General features: G+C 37.0%; 1 protein-coding gene across 1 annotated transcript in view; it reads right to left on the reverse strand.

Moving 5' to 3' along the window:
- Positions 1–22524, reverse strand: part of Ufd1 (ubiquitin fusion-degradation 1-like) — a 156969-nt gene that overhangs the window by 43693 nt on the left and 90752 nt on the right. Inside the window, exon 8 of the mRNA XM_090391558.1 lies at positions 12840–12908. Within this exon, the coding sequence (XP_090247684.1) occupies positions 12840–12908 (69 nt within the window). The remainder of the gene's footprint in view (positions 1–12839; positions 12909–22524) is intronic.

Here is a 22524-nt window from a genome sequence, read left to right on the forward strand (position 1 = left end):
ATATAGAAATAGACAACAGAATCAGCAAAGCTGGTATGGTGGGAAGTCAATTGAATAAATTCATATGGAATAAGAGAGAAATTAGTTGGAACACTAAATTAGCTGTATACAAGACAGTGTTCAAACCAGTTTTAACTTATGGATCTGAGAGGTGGGTCAAAAGTAAAACACTTGACCAAAGACTAGAGACCACAGATATGAGAGTCCTGAGAAAGATTATAGGCGTGAACAGATGGCATCAATGGCAATATCATATTAAAAACGAGGATATTAGGATAGAACTTGACATTGTCAGCATCCAGGAATGTGTTAGCAGAGCTAATCTCAGGTGGTATGGTCACTTAAACAGAATGGGCGAGGAAAGATTAGCAAAACAAGTGTTCTCTGCCAGGCTGGCAGCAAAACGACCCAGAGGTAGACCAAGATATAGGTGGATTGATACGGTACAAAGTGCTTTAGACGATAGAAATATAAGATCTGATAATGTTGGAGTCTTGACAAGTAACAGACTGATTTGGAGGAAAATTGTAGATAGGAAATTAATAATGATGTAATTTTTTTCATGTTATACTATCATATCCTGTATACCCCTTGAGGGTACATGGCAGGAATTTGATGGTGATGAAAATTTTATAATAACAGTAAAAGTTAATTTTGAATGGGAAAGAAAGAAAAACAATTACTATTAGAACATGCAATTTTCTGAATACCTATATGATAATCTTCAACAGAAGATGCTCATGATGGAAGTATTTTCACTTGGCTATGCTATCAATTATATATTTGGTTTAATCCTTTATCCAAGTGTATCCACTACACAGCATTCATGTGATATGGGTTCCAAATTTCTTGTGTGGGAGATTTTTATATATCATATAAAAGGTATATATGATACCTTAATTATATTCCAACCAATTCTGAATAGTAGGCTAAATCATTCTCAGAGATGATTTATTTCATAATTTTTGAAACATTCTGTGTACCACAATCCTGCCTAAAATGCAACTGTTTTTGAAATTTGCCTATTATAAGATTATTTTAGTAAATAAGAATACAGTTTGCTGAAAGTGAAACTGTCTATTAAATTTTCATAGCAGCATGTGCCACAGATTAGAAATTTTCAAAAGAGCACTAATAATATATATATTTTTTAATTACAAAACAGCAAAGTTTTGTAATAAAAAATTTCTGCTGCAAAAAAGTTTGACAGATTCAACAATATTATTGCCTTACTTCTTTTTCTCATGTGGGAGAAAAATGGTAAAATGTCACTCTCATAATTATATCAAATGTTCTTTTGGCAAAAATAGTAAAAAAATAATCATTTTCACTTTCTTTTCAAAACACAAAGAAAGAACATTGCAAATTCACCCAATGAAAAAGAAAATATTACATATCTTTCTTCTGTTATTAACTTTTTTTTTCTTCTTGTAGTACAAAGAAGAAATTACTGCACAGAACATGGGAGAATACAAGAGGGAAAAAAATCTGTAAACTGATTACATTATAACTAATAGAGAAATCATGCAAGAAAAAATTATTTATGTAAGAGTTCTAACATCAGCAGATATGACATTTTCTTCTAGTTCAGACACGTGACATTGTTGAAGTAGCTAAACTTTTGCTCCTACTTTACACTAAAATGCATGAGCATGTTCCCCAAGTGATTTATGTTTGTAACAATTGTCTTGCAAATGATTTTTAAAATAAATTCTCTGAAATATCTGCAGATTGAATAGGTCAATAACCCCCCCCCCCACCCCCCAAAAAAATCATTATATAACACATATGTGCCTTTTCTTTTAAATAATTAAAATCCTTTTTTTTTTCAAGATAATTGTATCAAATAATTTATAATTTTTCGATAATAAAAGTGAAATTAATCATTATAAATTAAGAAATTATTTTGGCATAAATATTGTATCAGCCTGTAAAAGAAATGTCAGTATTTCTGTGTAAGGATGTCTGCTAATCAACAATTGAATACAAAACAAGACATTTTTGATGAATTCTGCACTACAGCTTGAGGCACTTCAGTGCGACTTCTGGGGAAGTATTCTCTCTTTTCTTTCTCAATAGCAGTGAGAGTAATCTAAGCCTTTAGCTTTTCCTCCAGCTGAGAGGATTATTATTGAGTAATTCTAAGATGTAGATTATTTCAGAAATAGCAACCAGCAGCAGTAGAAGTAGTAATATTTAGAATTTTTTTTTAAGAAAAAGAAACAAAAATATCGCTACTAAACTTTATTTTGTGTGGTATGCATATAAACAGTTTTTACATGGTGAAAATATAGCATAATTATTTCTAAAACAGAATAATTTCAGCAGACTTCTAATTCTGTAGAATTAGAAGCTTTGACAGTACAATATTATTGCCTTATTTCTTTTGTCAAAAACGATAAAATGAAGTAATAGATTTCGGATACTGTCTGTAAAAACTTTCAAACCAGTAGAAATTTAGAGTAGTTATGTAATTGAGTTCCAGGAGAGAAGAAGGGGGGGGGGGAAACAGTAGAAAATCTTCAAAATGAGCATAAATTTGAATCACTCCGTATAGGATATCCTCTTATTATATTTTCAACATATCTACATATAGAAGACAAGACCCTCAATAAACTCACAAGTAAAATACTAAAACAAGCAAGAACATACCGATATAATGACATCTTCTCCAAAGAATTTACACTAAGTGAACTAAATTCATCAATCAAGAAAACTGCACCTAATAAATCTCCTGGTAATGATCTTATCTTTGGTCATATGGTCAAACACCTTGGCAAAAATGCCAGAGAACAACTTCTGGACATTCTCAATACCTCTTGGCAAACAGGCAAACTTCCAAAAGAATGGAAAAAATCAGTTATTGTACCCATCCTGAAACCTGACAGAAATGCTGCAGAATGTCAAAGTTATAGACCTATCGCATTAACTAGCATACTTTGTAAAATTACTGAAAGAATCATACACTCCAGGCTTATGCACTGGCTCACAAAAAATAAGAAAATCAACTACTACCAAACTGCCTACAGAACTCTTCATTCGACAACAGATCAATTATTCCACTTCTGCCAAACAATAATAGACTCATTTCAGGAGAAACCAACAAAAAAGACAACTGCCATATTCCTTGATATGACTGCTGCTTTCGATCGTGTTTGGATCAAAAAATTAATACAAATAGTACATGATATTGGAATTAGAGGAAACGCTATAATTTGGATTGCTGATTTCATTAGAGGAAGAAAGATCAAAGTCAGAATCAATGCAGCAATATCAAAAGAGCAGAGAACCTAGGCTGGTGTTCCCCAGGGCTCAGTACCTTACTATTCCTTCTATATGTCAATTACATTCATCCCTACCTTACAGAAGACACAAAAGTAACTTGCTATGCAGATGATATAGCCATCTGGCACACTAGTGCTAAAATCAAAGAATCAGAGGAGATTCTAAGCAAATCCATGAGAGGATTAGAAAAACGGTGAGATGAACTTAAACTCAAAATCAACCCAGACAAAACAAAACTAAGCAACTTTAGTACAGACAAGAAAAACAGACATTCTTACAGTCCCAAAGTCATGATCAACAACAAGCTAATTGAAAAAGTCACAAATTCAAAATACCTTGGTATTACACTTGATCAGGAATTACATTTTGCACAACACATCTCTAACAAAATTAAATATACTAAAAAGGCTCTGTGGAACAAATTGGGGCACAAAGCCAAAAATCCTCAAAACTACTTACACTACACTAATAAGGCCAATAATGGAATATGCAGCACCTATCTGGTCACCTTCGGCCTCATCAGTAAAGAAAAAATTTGACAAAATACAAGCAAAAGCATCCAAGATTATCATTGGTGCAGTCTCATCCACTAACAACATCAGAGCCCAGCAGGAATGTGGGCTTGACCTGCTGGAGGATAGATGAAAATTTGCCATAAAATTCATAAATAATATCGGAAACTACCAAAGTGATCATATCTACCTAAAAACTTATGAACATTGGAACCACAAATGCAGACTTCACAGATCATCAACTTTACAATATGATGACACACTATCAGGAAAGAAATAGGTCTTGATCAGCTAAATGCCGACATAAACAAAGAACCTTTATTTTCCTTTACCTTCAAATACCTCCATAAATCTAAACCTTACCAAACTCTGTAGAAAAAAAAAGAACCAAAAGAAATGCTCAAAGAAAAAGGCCTAAATACTATTAACCTTCTTTCATCCTCCAAACAGGTTATTTGTTATACAGATGGATCGTCAGACACCAATATGATTAATGGAGGCACTGGTGTTCTCCTTCTACTCCCGAAAGGTGAAAAACTTTCAATAAAAGTTGGATCTGGGAGAATCGCTTCCAATTTTACCAGCGAACTCTACACAATAAATAAAGCACTAGAAGCCTACTTAAATCTATCAACATCTCAACAATCTGAAGGAATTATAATTTACAGTGACTCAAGATCAGCTATGGAGACAATCAAAAATGGCAATACCAAGCTCACACAAGACATCCATAAACTCTTAAATCAACTAAAGTGTTTAGGTAAAAGTTGCATTTTACAATAGATTCCTGCTCATGTAGGCATTGATTACAATGAAGCAGCTGATAAATTAGCAAAAGAGGCCACAGAACTCAACCAAGAAACTCATATGATAACTCTTGCTGATGCCACTGCACTAGCAAAAGCTAAACTAATTCCACTGAAATCAGTGATACATCATCAAATTCTCGAAATCAGTGCTGACAGAAGGACCTCCACCACGATAGCAAGACTATGAACAGGACATTATAGAGGAATGAAGATCAATACAGATGATACGAGAACATATAGAAACTGCAACAACTGCGCCAATACTGAACTGACACCCACTCACATCTTTACCTGTCCAGCAATTACAGCAGCCTTGCAAGAAATAGATCCTAATCCTGAACAACAGCTCTATACAAACAAAATCATAGACATAGCCAAAGCAGTACAAGGAGCACACGAAACCATCTAAGACTCTTCAAAGGACAAGACAACAACAAATCTACAGTAAGTATGCACTGGATATTACAGTAATGTGTATCCTACAAAAAAAAAAAAAAAAAAAAAGTTCTCATTTCATGCAAAAGATGAAGCAGAAGTCAAAAAGTCCCTGCTAAAATATCCCTGGATATAAATTTTTGATACTAAAAAAGGCTCACAATCTAAGCAATGCAGTTTAACATCATTTGTTGTTCATAAAAATAAAAAAACAAATTTGTTTTTAAGCCTGAAATGTGACGAAAGAAAGCAAAAGGTCATATTTATTTCAATAAATGTTATTTAAAAAATACAAATATTTGACATAATAATATTATTCGACATAATTTGACATAATAATAATATAACGATTTTTTTGGGGTGCTTAGGGGTCAAAGCTGTATAACTGAGAGGAGACCTCCACATAGCCTTTAAAGGAATGCAGAGAACCGACCAGGGCTTCTGACCTAATGTCCAATCCTCACCTGCTCGTGGTACACCCTGTTAGGTATCTACCTGGATAATGAACGAATGAGGATGGGCTGGCAATTTGGGATTTAGCCGACCAAATTGTATTCTTATTGGTTAAACCAAAATGCCTGCTGGGGCATGATCGGTTAACCAAGGCCCCCGTTGTTTTTGCCAGGAAACCAGGGTGAACAGCGAAAAGTCAGCTACTGGAACAAATCTCAAAGCACACCCCAACTCAACATCACCAGAGTTAAAGATCGGTACTATCAACATAAAAAAGCCTGAATGGCAAAGAAATTGACCTAGCTGTGGAATTAGATAAGTACCAGATTGACATATTGGGGTAACTGAAACAAAAAAGACAAAAACCGGTGAGATCTTTCTGAGCAATAAATACAAAATGTTATATTCAGGTAACGACAATCAAGGAAAAGAAGGAGTAGCCATAGTATTCAACACAAAATATGAGGCTAATCTTCTTAAATGGCAGGCAGTCTCAAGTAGATTGATGTGGATAAATATGATAATGGGGAACTGGACAATGAGACTTATTTGTGCCTATGGTCGAACAGAAGGTTCTACTAAGGTAGAAGTGGAGAAATTTTTTGGGGCTTTAGAAAAAGCAACTGACACAATGAAAAAGGAAAAGTTGGTCCTTGTTGGGGATCTAAATAGCAGAGTAGGAAATGATTGTCAGACATACAAAAATATTTTGGAAAAATATGGAGAAAAGAGCAAAATAATAATGACAAATATCTTTTGGATTCCTGCTCAGAACATGGATTGGTTATTACTAACACCACGTTACAACATAAAAATGTGCACAAATAAGAAAAGTCTCATTGACTAAGTTATTGTTGACAGTGATGTTTTCTCCCTGGTGTAGGACACCAGAGTGTACACAGGATTTGAAATTGGAAGTGATCACTATTTAGTCTTCAGTAAGATAAAATTGAATTTCATATTGAAAAGAATAACATGTAAGAAAGTTTTAAAGCAAATAAAAGTTGGGCAGCTCTCAGATGTGAACTGTAGACTAAAATACACAAAGATTATTGAAGAAAAAATGAGAGAGTTTGAGAACAGGAATCAAACCTTGGAGATTCAGTGACAAGCCTTGAAGAAAACCCTGATTGATTCAGCTACAGAGGCATGTGGTGAAGTTGTCTGTAAGGATAGAAAAATTAGAACTCCATGGTGGACACAGGAAGTTAAAGAGGCAGTGAAAGAAAAGAAGAAAGCATATCAAAAGTTCCTGGTAAAAAAGTCAGCTTGAGCTCTTAGAGAATACAGAGGCAAATGTAAGAAAGCGAAACAGCGTGTAAAACTAGCTAAACAAAAGTCATGGGAGGACATTGGCAAGAATATCATCATCAAATTCCTACCATGTACCCTCAAGGATATGACAGTACTACATGGAAAAAATTACATCGTTACTAACTTCCTATCTACAATTTTCCTCCAAATCAGTCTGTTACTTGTCAAGACTCCAACATTATCAGATCTTATATTTCTATCGTCTAAGGCACTTTATGCCGTATCAATCCACCTATATCTTGGTCTTCCTCTGGGTCGTTTTGCTGCCAACCTGGCAGAGAACACTTGTTGTGCTAATCTTTCCTCGCACATTCTGTTTAAGTGACCATACCACCTGAGATTAGCTCTGCTAACGCATTCCTGGATGCTGACAATGTCAAGTTCTTTCTTAATATCCTCATTTTTAATATGATATTGCCATTGATGCCATCTGTTCATGCCTATAATCTTTCTCAGGACTCTCATATCTGTGGTCTCTAGTCTGTGGTCAAGTGTTTTACTTCTGACCCACCTCTCAGATCCATAAGTTAAAACTGGTTTGAACACTGTCTTGTATACAGCTAATTTAGTGTTCCAACTAATTTCTCTCTTATTCCATATGAATTTATTCAATTGACTTCCCACCATACCAGCTTTGCTGATTCTGTTGTCTATTTCTATATTTAATTTACCATCTTCAGTTAAAATTGTGCCTAAGTAGTTGAAATGTTTTACTTGTTCCACAGGTTCTCCATTCACAACACAGTTGATATTTTCAATGATTCTGCCTATTTTCGTTGTCTTTGTCTTTTTATTGCTGACCTTCATACCATATCTATTACAACAGTTATTCAATTTAGTCAGAGAATCTTGCAGACTTGTAGCAGATTTATTTAGAAGTATAACCTCATCCGCACAAAGCAAAGAGCTGACATTAACATCTCAAATTTTGATATCATGTTTAATACCACTTTCCTTCATAATGTGATCCATATAGATAATGAATAACAGAGGGGGCGTTATGTACATCCTTGTCTCTCACCAGATTTAACATTAAACCATCTTCCTATACTTCCTTCAATTCTAACTGCTGACTTACAACTCAAATAAAGACTAAGTATTGCTCGATATAATTCCCCATTGACACCATATAAGTGCAGCGTATTGAATAGCTTCTCTCTTGGCAATTTGTCATATGCCTTTTCCAAATCGACAAAACTCAAATAGAGATCTTTGTTATATTCCCATGCTTTCTCGACTATTTGTCGTAAAGTGAAGATCTGATCCTGACAGCCTCTATTTGGCCTGAATCCAGCTTGTTCTTCACCAAGCTTTTCTTCCACAATTATTCTCAACCGTTTCTCAAGTATACTTGCATAGATCTTGCTAGGAACACTCAGTAGGGAAATACCTCTGTAATTCTCACATGCAGCTTTATTTCCCTTTTTATATATGGGTACTATGAGAGCTCTACTCCAATCATCGGGAATTGTCCCTCTGTCCAGGCTTTTTGAACTACGCAGTGCAGCCACTGTAAGACTCTTATACCACCATACTTCAGCATTTCTGGTCGAATATCATCTACTCCTGCTGCCTTTCCACATTTCAAGCCTTTGATGGCTTTTTCTACTTCAAGTATGGATATGTATTCCTGACTGCATGCCTGGTCAGTGTTTTTTACCATTGTGCTGTCATCACTGCTTGTTTCATTTAGCAGTTTTTCAAAGTAATTACTCCATACTTCAAGGATATCTTTTTCTCCCGTTTTCATGTCACCTTTATCATCTCTAATTCCTTTTACAGCACTCTTTCCTCCATTCCTAAGCTTCTTCAACAACCTCCAGAACATTTTGCTCACCTTCTTCATATTTATTTTCCATATTCTTACCAAAGTCTTCCCTTGAGTTTTGTTTAGCTAGTTTTACACAGTGTTTAGCATTCCTGCATTTGCCTCTATATTCTCTAAGAGCACAAGCCGACTTGTTTGACAGGAACTTTTGATATGCTTTCTTCTTTTCCTTCACTGCCTCTTTAACTTCCTGTGTCCACCAGGGAGTTCTGATTTTTTTATCCTTGCAGACAACTTCACCACATACTTCTCTGGCAGAATCCATCAATGTTTTCTTCAGAGTTTGCCACTGAATTTCCAAGGTTTGATTCCTGTTCTCAAACTCTTTCATTTTTTCTTCAATAATCTTTGTATATTTTAGTCTACAGTTCACATCTGAGAGCTGCTCAACTTTTATTCGCTTTAAAACTTTCTTACATGTTATTCTTTTCAATATTAAATTCAACTTTATCCTGCTCAAAACTAAATAGTGATCACTTCCAATTTAAAATTCTCTGTACACTCTAGTGTCCTGCACCTGGGAGAAAACATCACTATCAACAATAACATAGTCAATGAGACTTTTCTTATTCCTAGCCTCTTCTCTCCATGTGAATTTGTGCACATTTTTATGTTGGAACATGGTGTTAGTAATAACCAGTCCATGTCCTGAGCAGAAATCCAACAGATATTTGCCATTATTATTAGCCTTGCTCTTTTCTCTAAATTTTCCGGAAATATTTTTGTATATCTCACAATCATTTCCTACTCTGCTATTTAGATCACCAACAAGGACCAACTTTTCCTGTTTCATTGTGTCAGTTGCTTTTTCTAAAGCCTCAAAAAATTCCTCCACTTCTACCTTAGTAGAACCTTCTGTGGGACAATAGGCACAAATAAGTCTCATTGTCCAGTTCCCCATTCTTATATTTGGCCACATTATTCTACTTGAGACTGACTGCCATTCAAGAAGATTAGCCTTGTATTTTGTGTTGAATACTATGGCTACTCCTTTTCCTTGATTGTCATTGCCTGAATATAACATTTTGTATTTATTTCTCAGAAAGATATCACCAATTTTGGTCTTTTTTGTTTCAGTCACCCCTATTATGTCGATCTGGTATTTATCTAATTCCTCAGCTAGCTCCATTTCTTTGCCATTCAGGCTTCTTACGTTGATAGTACCGATCTTTAACTTTGGTGATGTTGAGTTGGGGTTTGTTTTCAGATTTGTTCCAGTAGCTGACTTTTCGCTGTTCGCCCTGGTTCCCTGGCGAAAACAACGGGGGCCTTGTTTAACCTGGCGATGCCCCAGCAGACATGAAATTTTGTCATGTTGTACTATCATTTTTTATTTTGGTTTAACCAATAAGAATACAATTTGGTCGGTTAAATCCCAAATTGCCAGCCCATCCTCGTTCGTTCAGTATCCAAGTAGATACCCAACAGGGTGCACCACGAGACGGTGAGGATTGGACATTAGGTCAGACGCCCTGGTCGGTTCTCTGCATTCCTTTAAAGGCTATGCGGAGGTCTCCTCTCAGTTATACAGCTTTGACCCTTAAGCACCCCTTGGCAAGAATATAGAAAACAAATATCAACAAGGTGGCAAAATATTCTGGAGATTGTTGAAGAAGTTTAGGAATGGAGGAAAGAGTGCTGTAAAAGCAGTTAGAGATGATAAGGGTGACATGAAAACGGGAGAAAAAGATATCCTTGACGTATGGAGTAATTACTTTGAAAAACTGCTAAATGAAACAAGCAGTGATGAAAGCACAGTGATAAAAAACACTGACCAGGCATGCAGTCAGGCATACCTATTGATATTTGAAGTAGAAAATGCCATCAAAGGCTTGAAACGTGGAAAGACAGCAGGAGTAGATGATATTCGACCAGAAATGCTGAAATGTGGTGGTATAAAAGTCTTACAGTGGCTGCAATGCATAGTTCAGAATGCCTGGATACAGAGACGAATTCCCGATGATTGGAGTAGAGCTCTCATAGTACCCATATATAAAAAGGGAAATAAAACTGAATGTGAGAATTACAGAGGTATATCCCTACTGAGTGTTCCTGGTAAGATATATGCAAGTATACTTGAGAAACGGTTGAGAAAAATTGTGGAAAAAAAGCTTGGTGAAGAACAAGCTGGATTCTTGTCAAATGGAGGCTGTGAGGATCAGATCTTCACTTTACGACAAATAGTCGAGAAATCATGGGAATATAACAAAGATCTGTATTTAAGTTTTATCGATTTGGAAAAGATACGACAAGGTGTCAAGTGAGAAGCTATTAAATGCGGTACAGTTATATGGTGTCAATGGGACATTATATCAAGCAATACTTATTCTTTATTTGAGTTGTAAGTCAGCAATTAGAATTGAAGTACAGGAAGATGGTTTAATGTTAAATCTGGTGTGAGACAAGGATGTACATTATCCCCTCTGTTATTCATTATCTATATGGATCACATTATGAAGGAAAGTGGTATTAAACATGATATCAAAATTTGAGATGTTAATGTCAGCTCTTTGCTTTATGCAGACGATGTTATACTGTTAAATAAATCCGCTACAAGTCTGCAAGATTCTCTGACTAAATTGAATAGCTGTTGTAATAGATATGGTATGAAGGTCAGCAATAAAAAGACAAAGACAATGAAAATAGGCAAAATCACTGAAAATGTCAACTGTGTTGAGAATGGAAAACCTGTGGAACAAGTAAAACATTTAAGCTACTTAGGCACGATTTTCAGTGAAGATGGTAAATTAAATATAGAAATAGACAACAGAATCAACAAAGCTGGTATAGTAGGAAGTCAATTGAATAAATTCATATGGAATAAGAGAGAAATTAGTTGGAACACTAAATTAGCTGTATACAAGACAGTTTACCAGTTTTAACTTATGGATCTGAGAGCTGGGTCAGAAGTAAAACACTTGACCAAAGACTAGAGACCGCAGATATGAGAGTCCTGAGAAAGATTATAGGCATGAACAGATGGCATCTATGGCAATATCATATTAAAAATGAGGATATTAGGAAAGAACTTGACATTGTCAGCATCCAGGAATGGGTTAGTAGAGCTAATCTCAGGTGGTATGGTCACTTAAATAGAATGGGTGAGGAAAGATTAGCAAAAGAAGTGTTCTCTGCCAGGTTGTCAGGAAAATGACTCAGAGGAAGACCAAGATATAGGTGGATTGATTTGATACAAAGTGCCTTGGACGATAGAAATATAGGATCTGATAATGTTGGAGTCTTGACAAGTAACAGACTGATTTGAAGGAAAATTGTAGATAGAAAGTTAGTAATGATGTAAATTTTTCATGTAGTACTATCATATCCTGTACAACCTTGAGGGTACATGGCAAGAAATTGATGATGACATAATATTTTCAATGCAAACAAACATTTGAAAATTTGCAGAAAAAAAATTGCAGTAAAGTTAAAGAACAAAGTTGTCTTGTTCGTTGAACTGATTTGAATAAAAGACAGCAAATTTACTACTACTAAACAGATTCATTACAAAGATTGATCTGTGGTCATTTCAGGATTGACTGATTATTTTTGCATTTGTGAAATTTCTTTTTATTTTTAGGAAGAGACACCATAAATAAATTGTGCAGCAAAAAAATGGTCAAATATCAATAGGACAGTAAAAGAAATTCCAAGTAATACAGTGCACATAAAGACAAGTGATACAAAGGTCATTCCACCACAGTTAATCTGATAATGGCTCTAAAATTGCCATTAAGGGATTAACAGTGAAGGCGGGTAATTACATGATAAAAGGTAGAATGCTGATGAAGTTTTGATCCATGAAAAATGCTAGGGTGGTCTTGGCTATTTCATCCAACTTGGCATAGAGAGGTTAAAAGAGAGATTATGTGCATAATTTTCATGATACCCAATAAAAAAAATCCATCAATTAAATAAATATAGGGTAATTATTTTATATTTAAATAAATATAAATTAAATTAAATAAATAATTTGATGATAATAATGCATTTAGACTTTGTCCACAAAGCAAGTCATGAATGTTATCGAAATAAAACTGCATGAGTTACCCATACATCATAAATTTCTTGGTGGAAATTTATGATGTATGGGTGGTTATTTCCTTAACCACTATTTCCTTAGTGGTTTCCTTAACCACTATTTCCTAATTGGTTAAGGAAATAGCTTCTAGCAACTCATATTAACAAAACTTATTCCCATACCTTCTTTAGCTCACTATTAAAATTTTTGGTCTCTGGTTCCTTATACCCTAAAGGAGGAGCAAATTCTACCTGAAAATATAAGACAATGCAATTATAGAAATTAAAAAAATCAAAGCTTTTATAAATTAGTCTAATGATACTTATTAAGAAAGCTATAAAAGGCTTCATTAAATTATCAAATAGATATAGATATTATGTTACAGTTAAATAATCAAAATTAATGTCTGCACCAAGAAACTCAAAAAGAAGTTGAAAAAAGTAACTGCCAATGTATGAAACTCATAATCTCCAGAACGAGTTGTGGTGGAGTACTTTTCAAAGATATTTTCAAAAGAATCTATGTTGTTGCCTTTTATTAATACTTTGATTAAGAGTTTGACTGACACTACATGAACAACTGCAATGTTATTGCTGCACTCTGCAAATTTCATCACCTGAATAAATGTCGATGAGGCCCACTATCTCCATGTCTGTGATGAATGAATAGTAGTTTTCAAGAAGGATCATTGGTGAATCCAACAAATTCTGTTGAATTCAACCAAAGTTACTGTCTGGTGTGGGTTTACAGCTTTGCTAACCTAACCATTTTTCTTTGAGGACATTTGCCAGTCTGGTCCTGTGACCTGTTCAGGTACTGCTGAGAAGTATTGTGATATGAACAATTTTGTTGTGCCACAGCTACAGCAGCACCTGTGCATGGATTCAGTCATTTGCTTGCAGGAGGGTGCCCTTCCACACATCAATCTGTACAGGAAGTTCTTCAAGAACATTTCACAGAAGTTAGAGTGATCAGCCATGCATTTCCCACTGCATAGCCACCTTGTTCACCTGATCCAATCCCCTGTGATGTCTGGTTCTGGGGATTTCTCAAAGACAGGATTTATCAGGATCATCCTGATAACTTGCTAGCGCTGAAAGACAGCATAAAGTAGCATGTGAGCAACATCAGTCCTGACCAGCTGCATTCTGCTATTGCAAAGGATGCAGTTTGTAGTATACTGGGAAGGGCAGCAAGCTGAACAGTACAGCCCATGAATGTATAATAGAAGCGAATAAAAATGTGTTATTAATGCTTGTGTTGTTTTTACACAGACCAAAAAAAAAATTACTACATCTACCTTTGGTACATCATACAGTGTCCACTGGTGGTGAATTTTAAAACTACTGTTGTTCCCCTCAGATATCATTTCCTCATGATGCACAATGTATTCCTGCAAAGTTTCATAGCATTTGGATCACTGTGCATCCCACGAGGCTTTAAACAGGGATACTTTAATTTTAATCATCCTATATATATATATATAATTTTTTTTTTTTTTTTTTATGTTGTGCCCATATACGAGAGGTTATTTGATCAACCTATAGTACATTAGTACCGTATATGGGTAGTGGGTTGGGAAAGGAGGAACTTGTTTACATTTGATATGAAAGATTGCATATTGTATTCCATGAGAAAAACAACAGGGAAAGACTGTTCCACAATACAGTAGTTGCAGGGATGAAGGAAGAGGAAAAGAAACTTGTTCTGTTTGTTTCAAGGTGAACTGTGGAGGGATGTTGAGAAGCAGCTGCACGTGTTCCAATGAGTGTAGTATTAGGTGGGGGAATTACTGATGAGCATTTCCCATGGAAATATTTATAGAATATACATATTGGGAAACCAAATATTTGTGTGAAAGTGGATGGGGGGGGAGTGAGTTAGTAAGAGATTGGTCATTAATAAGTCTAATCGCTCTCCTCTATATTGAGTCAAGCATTTTGAGGGAGCTTTTAGGGATCCCATCCTATACGTGAAAGCAGTATTCAATAACTTGGCAGATTTTTGATTTGTATAATGTTAACAGCTGTTCAGGGCGAAGTAATCTCTTGAGCAAAAGAGAAATCCTAGTTTTTTTGGAAGCTGAGGATGCAATGGTTGTGATGTGTTTATGCCAGGAGAGGTTTGATGTCAGGGTAATTCCAAGAAGAGAAATCTCAAATTGTCCGGAAATTTGGGTATCGTCAAAAAGAATACTGGGAAAAAATGTTTTTTTTTTTTTTTTTTTTTTTTTTTTTTATGAGAAATAGGACAGAACTGGGTTTTATTAGCATTGAAATTGATGAGGTTATCCGAACTCCATTGAGGATGGCTCAGCGATCAGAATTGATCTCTGAGCCATCCTCAATGGGGCTCAGATAACAATGGCAGTGGTGGTTGACATTCTGTAGGTTGAGGTGAGTTACACAACTCACCTAAACTTACGAGTAAGGTTTATCAAATGAAAGGGAGTGCAACTGAAGTAGGTCATTGATATATATCAGGAAGAGGGTTGGTGAGAGGACAGAACCTTGTGGAACCCTGGCATTAGTTCAATGGTGAGAGGATAAGGAACCATCCACACGCTGTGTGGATGGTTCCTTATTTACAAACAGTGTGTCCAGATAGAAAGCTGGTAATCCAACTACAGAAGTTCTGAGACAGACCAAATGATGATAGTTTGCTTAGCTCATTTGCTTAGCATATGAGGCCCATATGCATGAGAGGCATATGAGGACACATATTTTCCCTCATAATAATTATTCATTCAAAATTTAGTGCTACTATATGCATGTAGTCCTCATCTGGGGAGACCAGTGTTCTTAGAAACCACACCAGATGGCAGGAGTTTCAAGAGTTACAGGAATACCAATCCCTCTGCAGTGCATGGTGATATCAAGGAGGAAGTGAAAATCTGCTGTTTTGAGTCTTCTGGAAAGGTTAATATGGTTTTATATATTGTTATACCTTATAGATGAAGTGTGAATATTTAATTTGTTTCATAACCATATTCATAAAACGAACTTGAAAACAACCTGTCCTCACATGAGGACAATATGTTTGTAAGGTAATCTATGTAGCAAATAGTTTGAGGTTAGAAAGTTCTTGTACAATATTTTTATAATTTATTTTATTTTTGCAAACATAAATCGATAGTAAGTGTGTTAATTGTGTAGTAAGTGTGTAGGGGTTAAATGGATGAATTTATTAAGGGGGGGGGGAGTAGATATGCAGACTTTAGGGGGGGCAGTTAAGTGTATGAATGAGTATATTATGCCCGGGCGAGTACGACAGACAACAAATCAGAATGGGATAGTTAGTATAAGGCATCAAAGTAGGGATGGGACAAATGGGCTTCTGCGATTCATGTACACTAATGCCAGGAGTATTAGGAACAGGAAGAGTTTTTGGCCATGGTTAGCACTTCCAGGCCACAGGTTGTCGGTATTAGTGAAACATGGCTGACAGAAGATGATAAAGCTAGTGGGATTGAATGCGATGGGTATAGTGTGTTCAGGAGTGACAGGGTGAATAAAAAGGGGGGAGGAGTGTTATTGATGATAGCTGATGAGCTTCAGACAAGGAGTATAGAAGTTGAACTGCAGGATGGGGAAAAAAGCACATTTGAGGCTGTTTGGTGTGAGATAGAATCTAGCAGAACAAAATATACAATTGGGTGCTGCTATAGACCGGGTGATGGAGTGGATGGTGGGGATAGTATGCATAAGCAAATAGAAGAAATGAGTGGGAGGGTAATTATTATAGGTGATTTCAATTATGGTAACACTGACTGGAAAGAGGAGAGGGCACATGGGAGGAAGGAATTGGATTTTATGCAGTTATTAAGGGACACCTATCTACGGCAATATGTATTGGAAAATACCAGGGGGCAGAGAGTGCTAGACCTAGTAATTGCAACTGAGAATGTAGCTGTAACGAACATGACCATGTTGCCACCAATTGGTGAGAGTGACCATAAGGTCATGACTTGGGAGGTGGCTAAAGGAGTCGAATTTACAATTAAGACAGGGTACATGTGGAATTAACGGGCTGGTAAGTATGACAAGCTTAGGTGTGTGCTTGGCTCAATGCCATGGCATGTAAAACTGCAAGGGCTGGATGTTGATAGTGCATGGGAGGTGGTTAAGAACTGTTTGCAGGAGGCAATGGTTGACTGTATACCAAGAGTCCGAATAATAAATCAGGTAGGGGTTAAATGGATGAATAACACTATTAAGCTTGAGCTGCAAAAAAAGAAACAATTGTGGAGGGAATTTAAGGAGAAGGGTGACCATCAGGTGTATGAACAGTATAAAGCTCAAGCCAGGATGGTAACAAGGGTGGTAAGAAAAGCAAAAGCAGATTACGAAAGGAAATTGGCCATGCAGGCTAAAGAGAATCCCAAACAGTTTTTTCAATATGTTGCAAGTAAAAGGAAAAATGCTCATGGTAGAATGATCTTAAAAAATGCTGAGGGTAGGGAGGTAACCGAATCAGTCGATGTTGTGGAATTACTGAGCGAGCACTTTGCAAGAGTATATCATCCAGGTGGTGACTTTGCGGAAATGGAAGAACCAACAGCTTATACTGGAATTGTGATGAAGTAGAGGTAACTAGTCTATTACAGAACCTCAATGTCAATACATCTGTGGGATTGGATGGTATACCAGCTCGTGTCGTACGTGAAGCAGCCAAAGAATTGTCAGTGCCCTTGACCATTTTGTTTAATTTGAGCCTCAGGACTGGGTCAGTCCCAAGGGGGTGGAAAGAGGGGAAAATAGTTCCACTGCACAAAGGTGGTTCCAAGGCTGCTGTTGAAAATTACCGGCCAATCAGCATAACAGGAATCATTATCAAGGTCTTAGAGAAAATAGTCAAGAGGAAAATACAAGATTGGATAGAAGAAAATGGGATACTGTATCGGGGACAGCATGGTTTTGTGAAGGGTAGGTCATGCCTCAGTAACTTGCTCACGTATTATAACACAGTGACAGCTGAACTGGATAAGGGTAATGGGTTTACAGTGATTCTACTGGACCTTGCTAAGGCCTTTGACAGGATACCACATGGAATTCTAATCAGTAAAGTGCAGCATATGGGAATGGACATAGGGTTGGTGAGATGGATAGGAGGGTGGTTGACGGAGAGATATCAGAGAGTGGTTTACTCAGGAGTAGAGTCCACAAGACGGCCTGTGACTAGTGGTGTACCACAAGGATCTGTTCTTGGACCACTGCTGTTTAATTTGTTCATAAATGATATAGGAAAGGATCTGAGAGGAACAGTTCATTTGTTTGCAGATGATGCGAAGTTGGGTAGGGCAATAGTGAATACAGATGACGTCAAAATTTTGCAGGATGATTTGGATAGATTGGAGGTCTGGACTAGGGAGAATGGATGTCAATTTAATGTGGCAAAATGTAAGGTTATGCATTTTGGGGTGAAAAGATTGGAGGCAGTTTACTGCATTGGTGGAACCGTGCTCCAGGAAATTGATGAGGCACGAGATTTAGGAGTGTTGGTGGATAAGGAATTGAAATTTAGGGGACACATTGCAAAAGTGGCCAAATCAGCTCATCAAATCACTTGGTTGCTGAAGAATACGTTGACAAGCAGAGACAAGCAGGTTATTTTTCCTCTGTATCGAGCCTTGATAAGACCTCATCTCGACTACTGTGCTCAGATTTGGTCACCTAGGTTTCTTCTTGATGGGGAGGAGGTGGAGAGGATCCAGAGGCGAGTGACCAAGATGATAGCAGGTCTGTGGAATGAACCATATGAGAACAGGTTGAGGATTTGTGGGTTGCAAAAATTGGTTGATAGGCGGAGGAGGGGAGATATGATTGAGACATTCAAATTACTGAAGAGTTTCTATAAAATTAATTCAGAAGATATTTTTGAGAACAGGGCTGGTTGTGGGAGGACTAGGGGACATCCATGGAAACTGGGCAAAAGTGTGGTTAGTAAAGGTGTTAGAGCTGGGTTCTTTACTTTTAGAGTAGTGAATGAGTGGAATGCGCTCCCTGAGTCTGTGGTGGATGCTGTGACAGTGAATGAGTTTAAGGCGAGGTATGATAGATACTGTATGAATGTCGAATAGTTGTGATGAAAATGATTTGGGGCCTCCCTCGATGAGTCTAATGACTCCCTGGAGTTGCCTGTAATAATAATAATAATAATAATAATTGGCATTATCATCTTTTTTACAGATGGATAACCAAAAGCTAGGTCCATCAAGCATAAAAAAGGCCTATTACCACAAGAGACTTACTGAAGAGGAGAGTGAAAAGCTGTTAGAGGAATCTGAAGATGGTTCGGAGCTGAATGATTCTGATAATGATCCTACAGAGAGTAACAGTTGAAGTGAAGGCTGATGTTCAGTGTCCTTCCCATGTTGGTCAGACTCACAACATTCAAAGTCCAGCTAGTATGCAAAATAAGCTGTTGCTGGTCATATGCCATTGCACAGACAACCAGTGTGGTTTAGTGAGAAAGATAATCCCTTTGCTGGTACTGAACCACAGTTTATAGAGGAAAATACCAAGTAAATATTCATGGAGAGAGAGAGCCCTGTAGATTATTTTTCACAGCTGTTTCCAGATGAATTGATGGATGAAACTGTGAAACAAACTAATCTCTATGCATGCTGTAAAGGCAAAGATAATTTAGCACTTACTATGACTGAACTCAAAATTTACCTTGGAATTGTACTTGTCATGACATATATAAAATATCCACGTGCAAGGCAGTACTAGTCTTCTGAACATGGACTATGCATGGATGTTATAGCTGATGCTATAACATATCAGTGAACAGATGGAGGACATGAGGCGATATTTGCATTTTGTTGATTCAGACACAATACCTACCAACAATAAAGACAAAGCAATACGTATAAGACCAGTGCTGCAAAAGTTTCATGAAACATTCTATGCTGTTGCCAGCCAAGAAGAATTTCAGAGTGTAGATGAGATGATTCCATTCAAGGGATGTTCACAACTCAAACAATACTTATCTAAGAAACCAAAGAAATGGGGTTTCAAAATGTGGGTGAGGGCAGGCATTTCAGGCTATGTATATTATTTTGATCTTTATGTAGGTGCAGATCCTAGAAGACAAAATTCAGACTCATTCAGTGCAAGTGAAAATGTAGTACTTAACCTTTGTCATGATCTTGCTGGTAAGAACTTCAAGGTATATGCACACAACTTCTTCACGAGCATCCCCCTAATTAAGAAACTAAAGGAAGATGATATTTATTATGTGGGTACATGCAGAAGAAATCGACTTCAAGGTACTGACAAGAAACTGAAAAATGAAAAGGATTTGCACAGAAGATGGGACAAGGAAATATGTCAGTTACCACATCCTCTGATGGCATTACTGTCACTAGATGGGTTGATAACTCAATAGTACATGTGGTATATAGCTACTTAGGAAAGGAGCCTGTCATTGTATGTCAGAGGTTCAGCCGGAAAGAAAAAAGTATGTTGAAATTCCATTACCTCACAGCATAGCTGTTTATAACAAACATAAGGGTGGAGTGAACTTTCGATACAAGCCTCTCTTGTGGCTTTGTATCAAAATGATACCAGGAACAAACGATGGTATATGAGAATTGTTTACCATATCTTGAACATACCTGTTTGTGATGCACTGATCATTTGGAAATGGGATCATCATCAAATTCCTGATATATACCCTCAAGGGGTGTACAGGATATGATAGTACTACATGAAAAATAGTATCATTACTAACTTCCTATCTACTATTTTACTCCAAATAAGTCTGTTACCTGTCAAGACTCCAATATTATTATTATTATTATTACGGGTATCTCCATGGAGTCAGTAGACTCATCGCGGGAGACCCAAACTAGCAAAACAATATCTGTCATATCTCTTCTTGAATTCATTTACAGACGAAGAGCTCACAACTAAGTCAGGCAATGAATTCCACTCATTCACCACCCTCCAGGCAAAAAACCTTGTTCTGACACCTTTGTTAACCACACTCTTCTTTAATTTCCAGAGATGACCTCTTGTTCTTCCATCACTATCACACAGCTGAAACATTTCCCCTGCATCAATCCTATAAAAACCTTTTAGTAATTTGAATGTTTCTATCATATCCCCTCTTCTTTGCCTATCAACCAATCTCTGCAATCCACAAGCTCTCAATCTATCAATGTAGGGAGCATTTTTTATATCACTCACCAACTTGGTCACTCTTCTCTGAACCCTCTCCACAGCCTCCTCATCTCCAAGGAATCCAGGTGACCAGACCTGAGCACAGTAATCCAAATGTGGAAGTATCAATGCTTTGTAAAGGGGAATAATAACCTCTTTATCTCTGGATGTCAGTGTGTTCCTCAACAACCAAGTAATCCTATGTGCAATCTTGGACACCTTAGCAATGTGTCCTCTGAACTTCATCTCCCTATCTACCAATACCCCTAAGTCCCTAGCCTCATCAATCTCTTGGAGTACCTTTCCATCGATGTAGTACACAGCTGGTAATCTTTTAATCCCAAAATGCATGACTTTACACTTTTCCACATTGAACTGACATCCATTTTCTTTTGCCCATTTTACCAGCTTATTTAAATCCTCCTGCAAACTTTCAACATCAGCTTGATTTTTTTATTGCACTACACAACTTTGCATCATCAGCAAACAACTGAATATCTCCCTTTAAGCCGTTTCCTATATCATTTATATACAAATTAAACAACATTGGCCCAGGCACACCACTGGTCACCCGCCTCATTCTGGACTCGGCTCCTCCATACACCACCTTATGGTATCTCTCCCTGAGCCATTCTCCTATCCATATCACCAATTTAATATCCATTCCCATCTGCTCCAATTTGCGTAACAGTGTTCTATGCGGTATCCTGTCAAAAGCCTTAGCAAAATCCAGAAGTACCACTGTGTAGCCAGTTCCTTTGTCCAACTCAGATGTTATTCTATTATGAATAGTTAATAGATTGCTAAGGCAGGATCTACCTTTAACAAAACCATGTTGGCCTCTATAGAGTATCATATCCTGATCCACCCCTTCTTGAATTTTGTCTTTAACCAACTTTTCCAATACTTTTACCACTACTCCTGAGATGGTGATTGGTCTGTAATTCAATACCGCAGTTTTAGAGCCACCCTTATGCAAAGGAACCACTTTGCCTAACTTCCACTCCCTAGGGACCATACCAGAGTTCAAACTTAAGTTAAATATCCAGGTGAGAGGGGTTGACAATTCATTTGCACATTCACGCAACACCCGAGCTGATATTCCATCTAAGCCTACCGCAGTGTTTGCATTTAAGTTTTGCAATATATTTAATACCTCTGATTCTTTAGCTTCAATTCTCACATTTGGTATTGCTGTAGGTATAGAGATATCCTCACTTGGGTGATAGACTTTTGAAAAGTGATCACTCAGTAACTCTACTATTACATCTGATTTTGTCACCTCAATACCATCAGCACCCACTAAGGTTATCCTTCCGAAGTCATTCTTCCTCTTACTTGCCACATAGTGGAAGAACTCTTTGGGATTACCCTTGATCTCTTTGGCTAAGGTCTTCTCATAATCTGATTTAGCTTTTCTTACTATGCTGGTAACCTTCCTAGCTTGAGCCTTGTACTGCTCATGGGTGTCCTGATCGCCTTTCTCCTTGTAAATTCTCCATAACATTTTCTTTTTTTGCAGTTCAAGTTTGATACTACTGCTCATCCATCTAATGCCTGCCTTGTTTGACCTCCTAACCATGGGGACACAATCTGATATTGCTTTCCTCAGATACCCGCTGCTTTTATCCCAAGCACTGCTAACATCTTTCCCTTGCAATACGTTCTGCCATGGGATGGCTGCAAGCTCACTCCGAAG

Source organism: Typopeltis vanoorti, chromosome 4 (genome assembly GCF_054136105.1).
Source record: "Typopeltis vanoorti isolate ZY-2024b chromosome 4, IOZ_Tvanoo_1.0, whole genome shotgun sequence".
NCBI classification, from domain to species: Eukaryota; Metazoa; Arthropoda; class Arachnida; order Uropygi; family Thelyphonidae; genus Typopeltis; species Typopeltis vanoorti.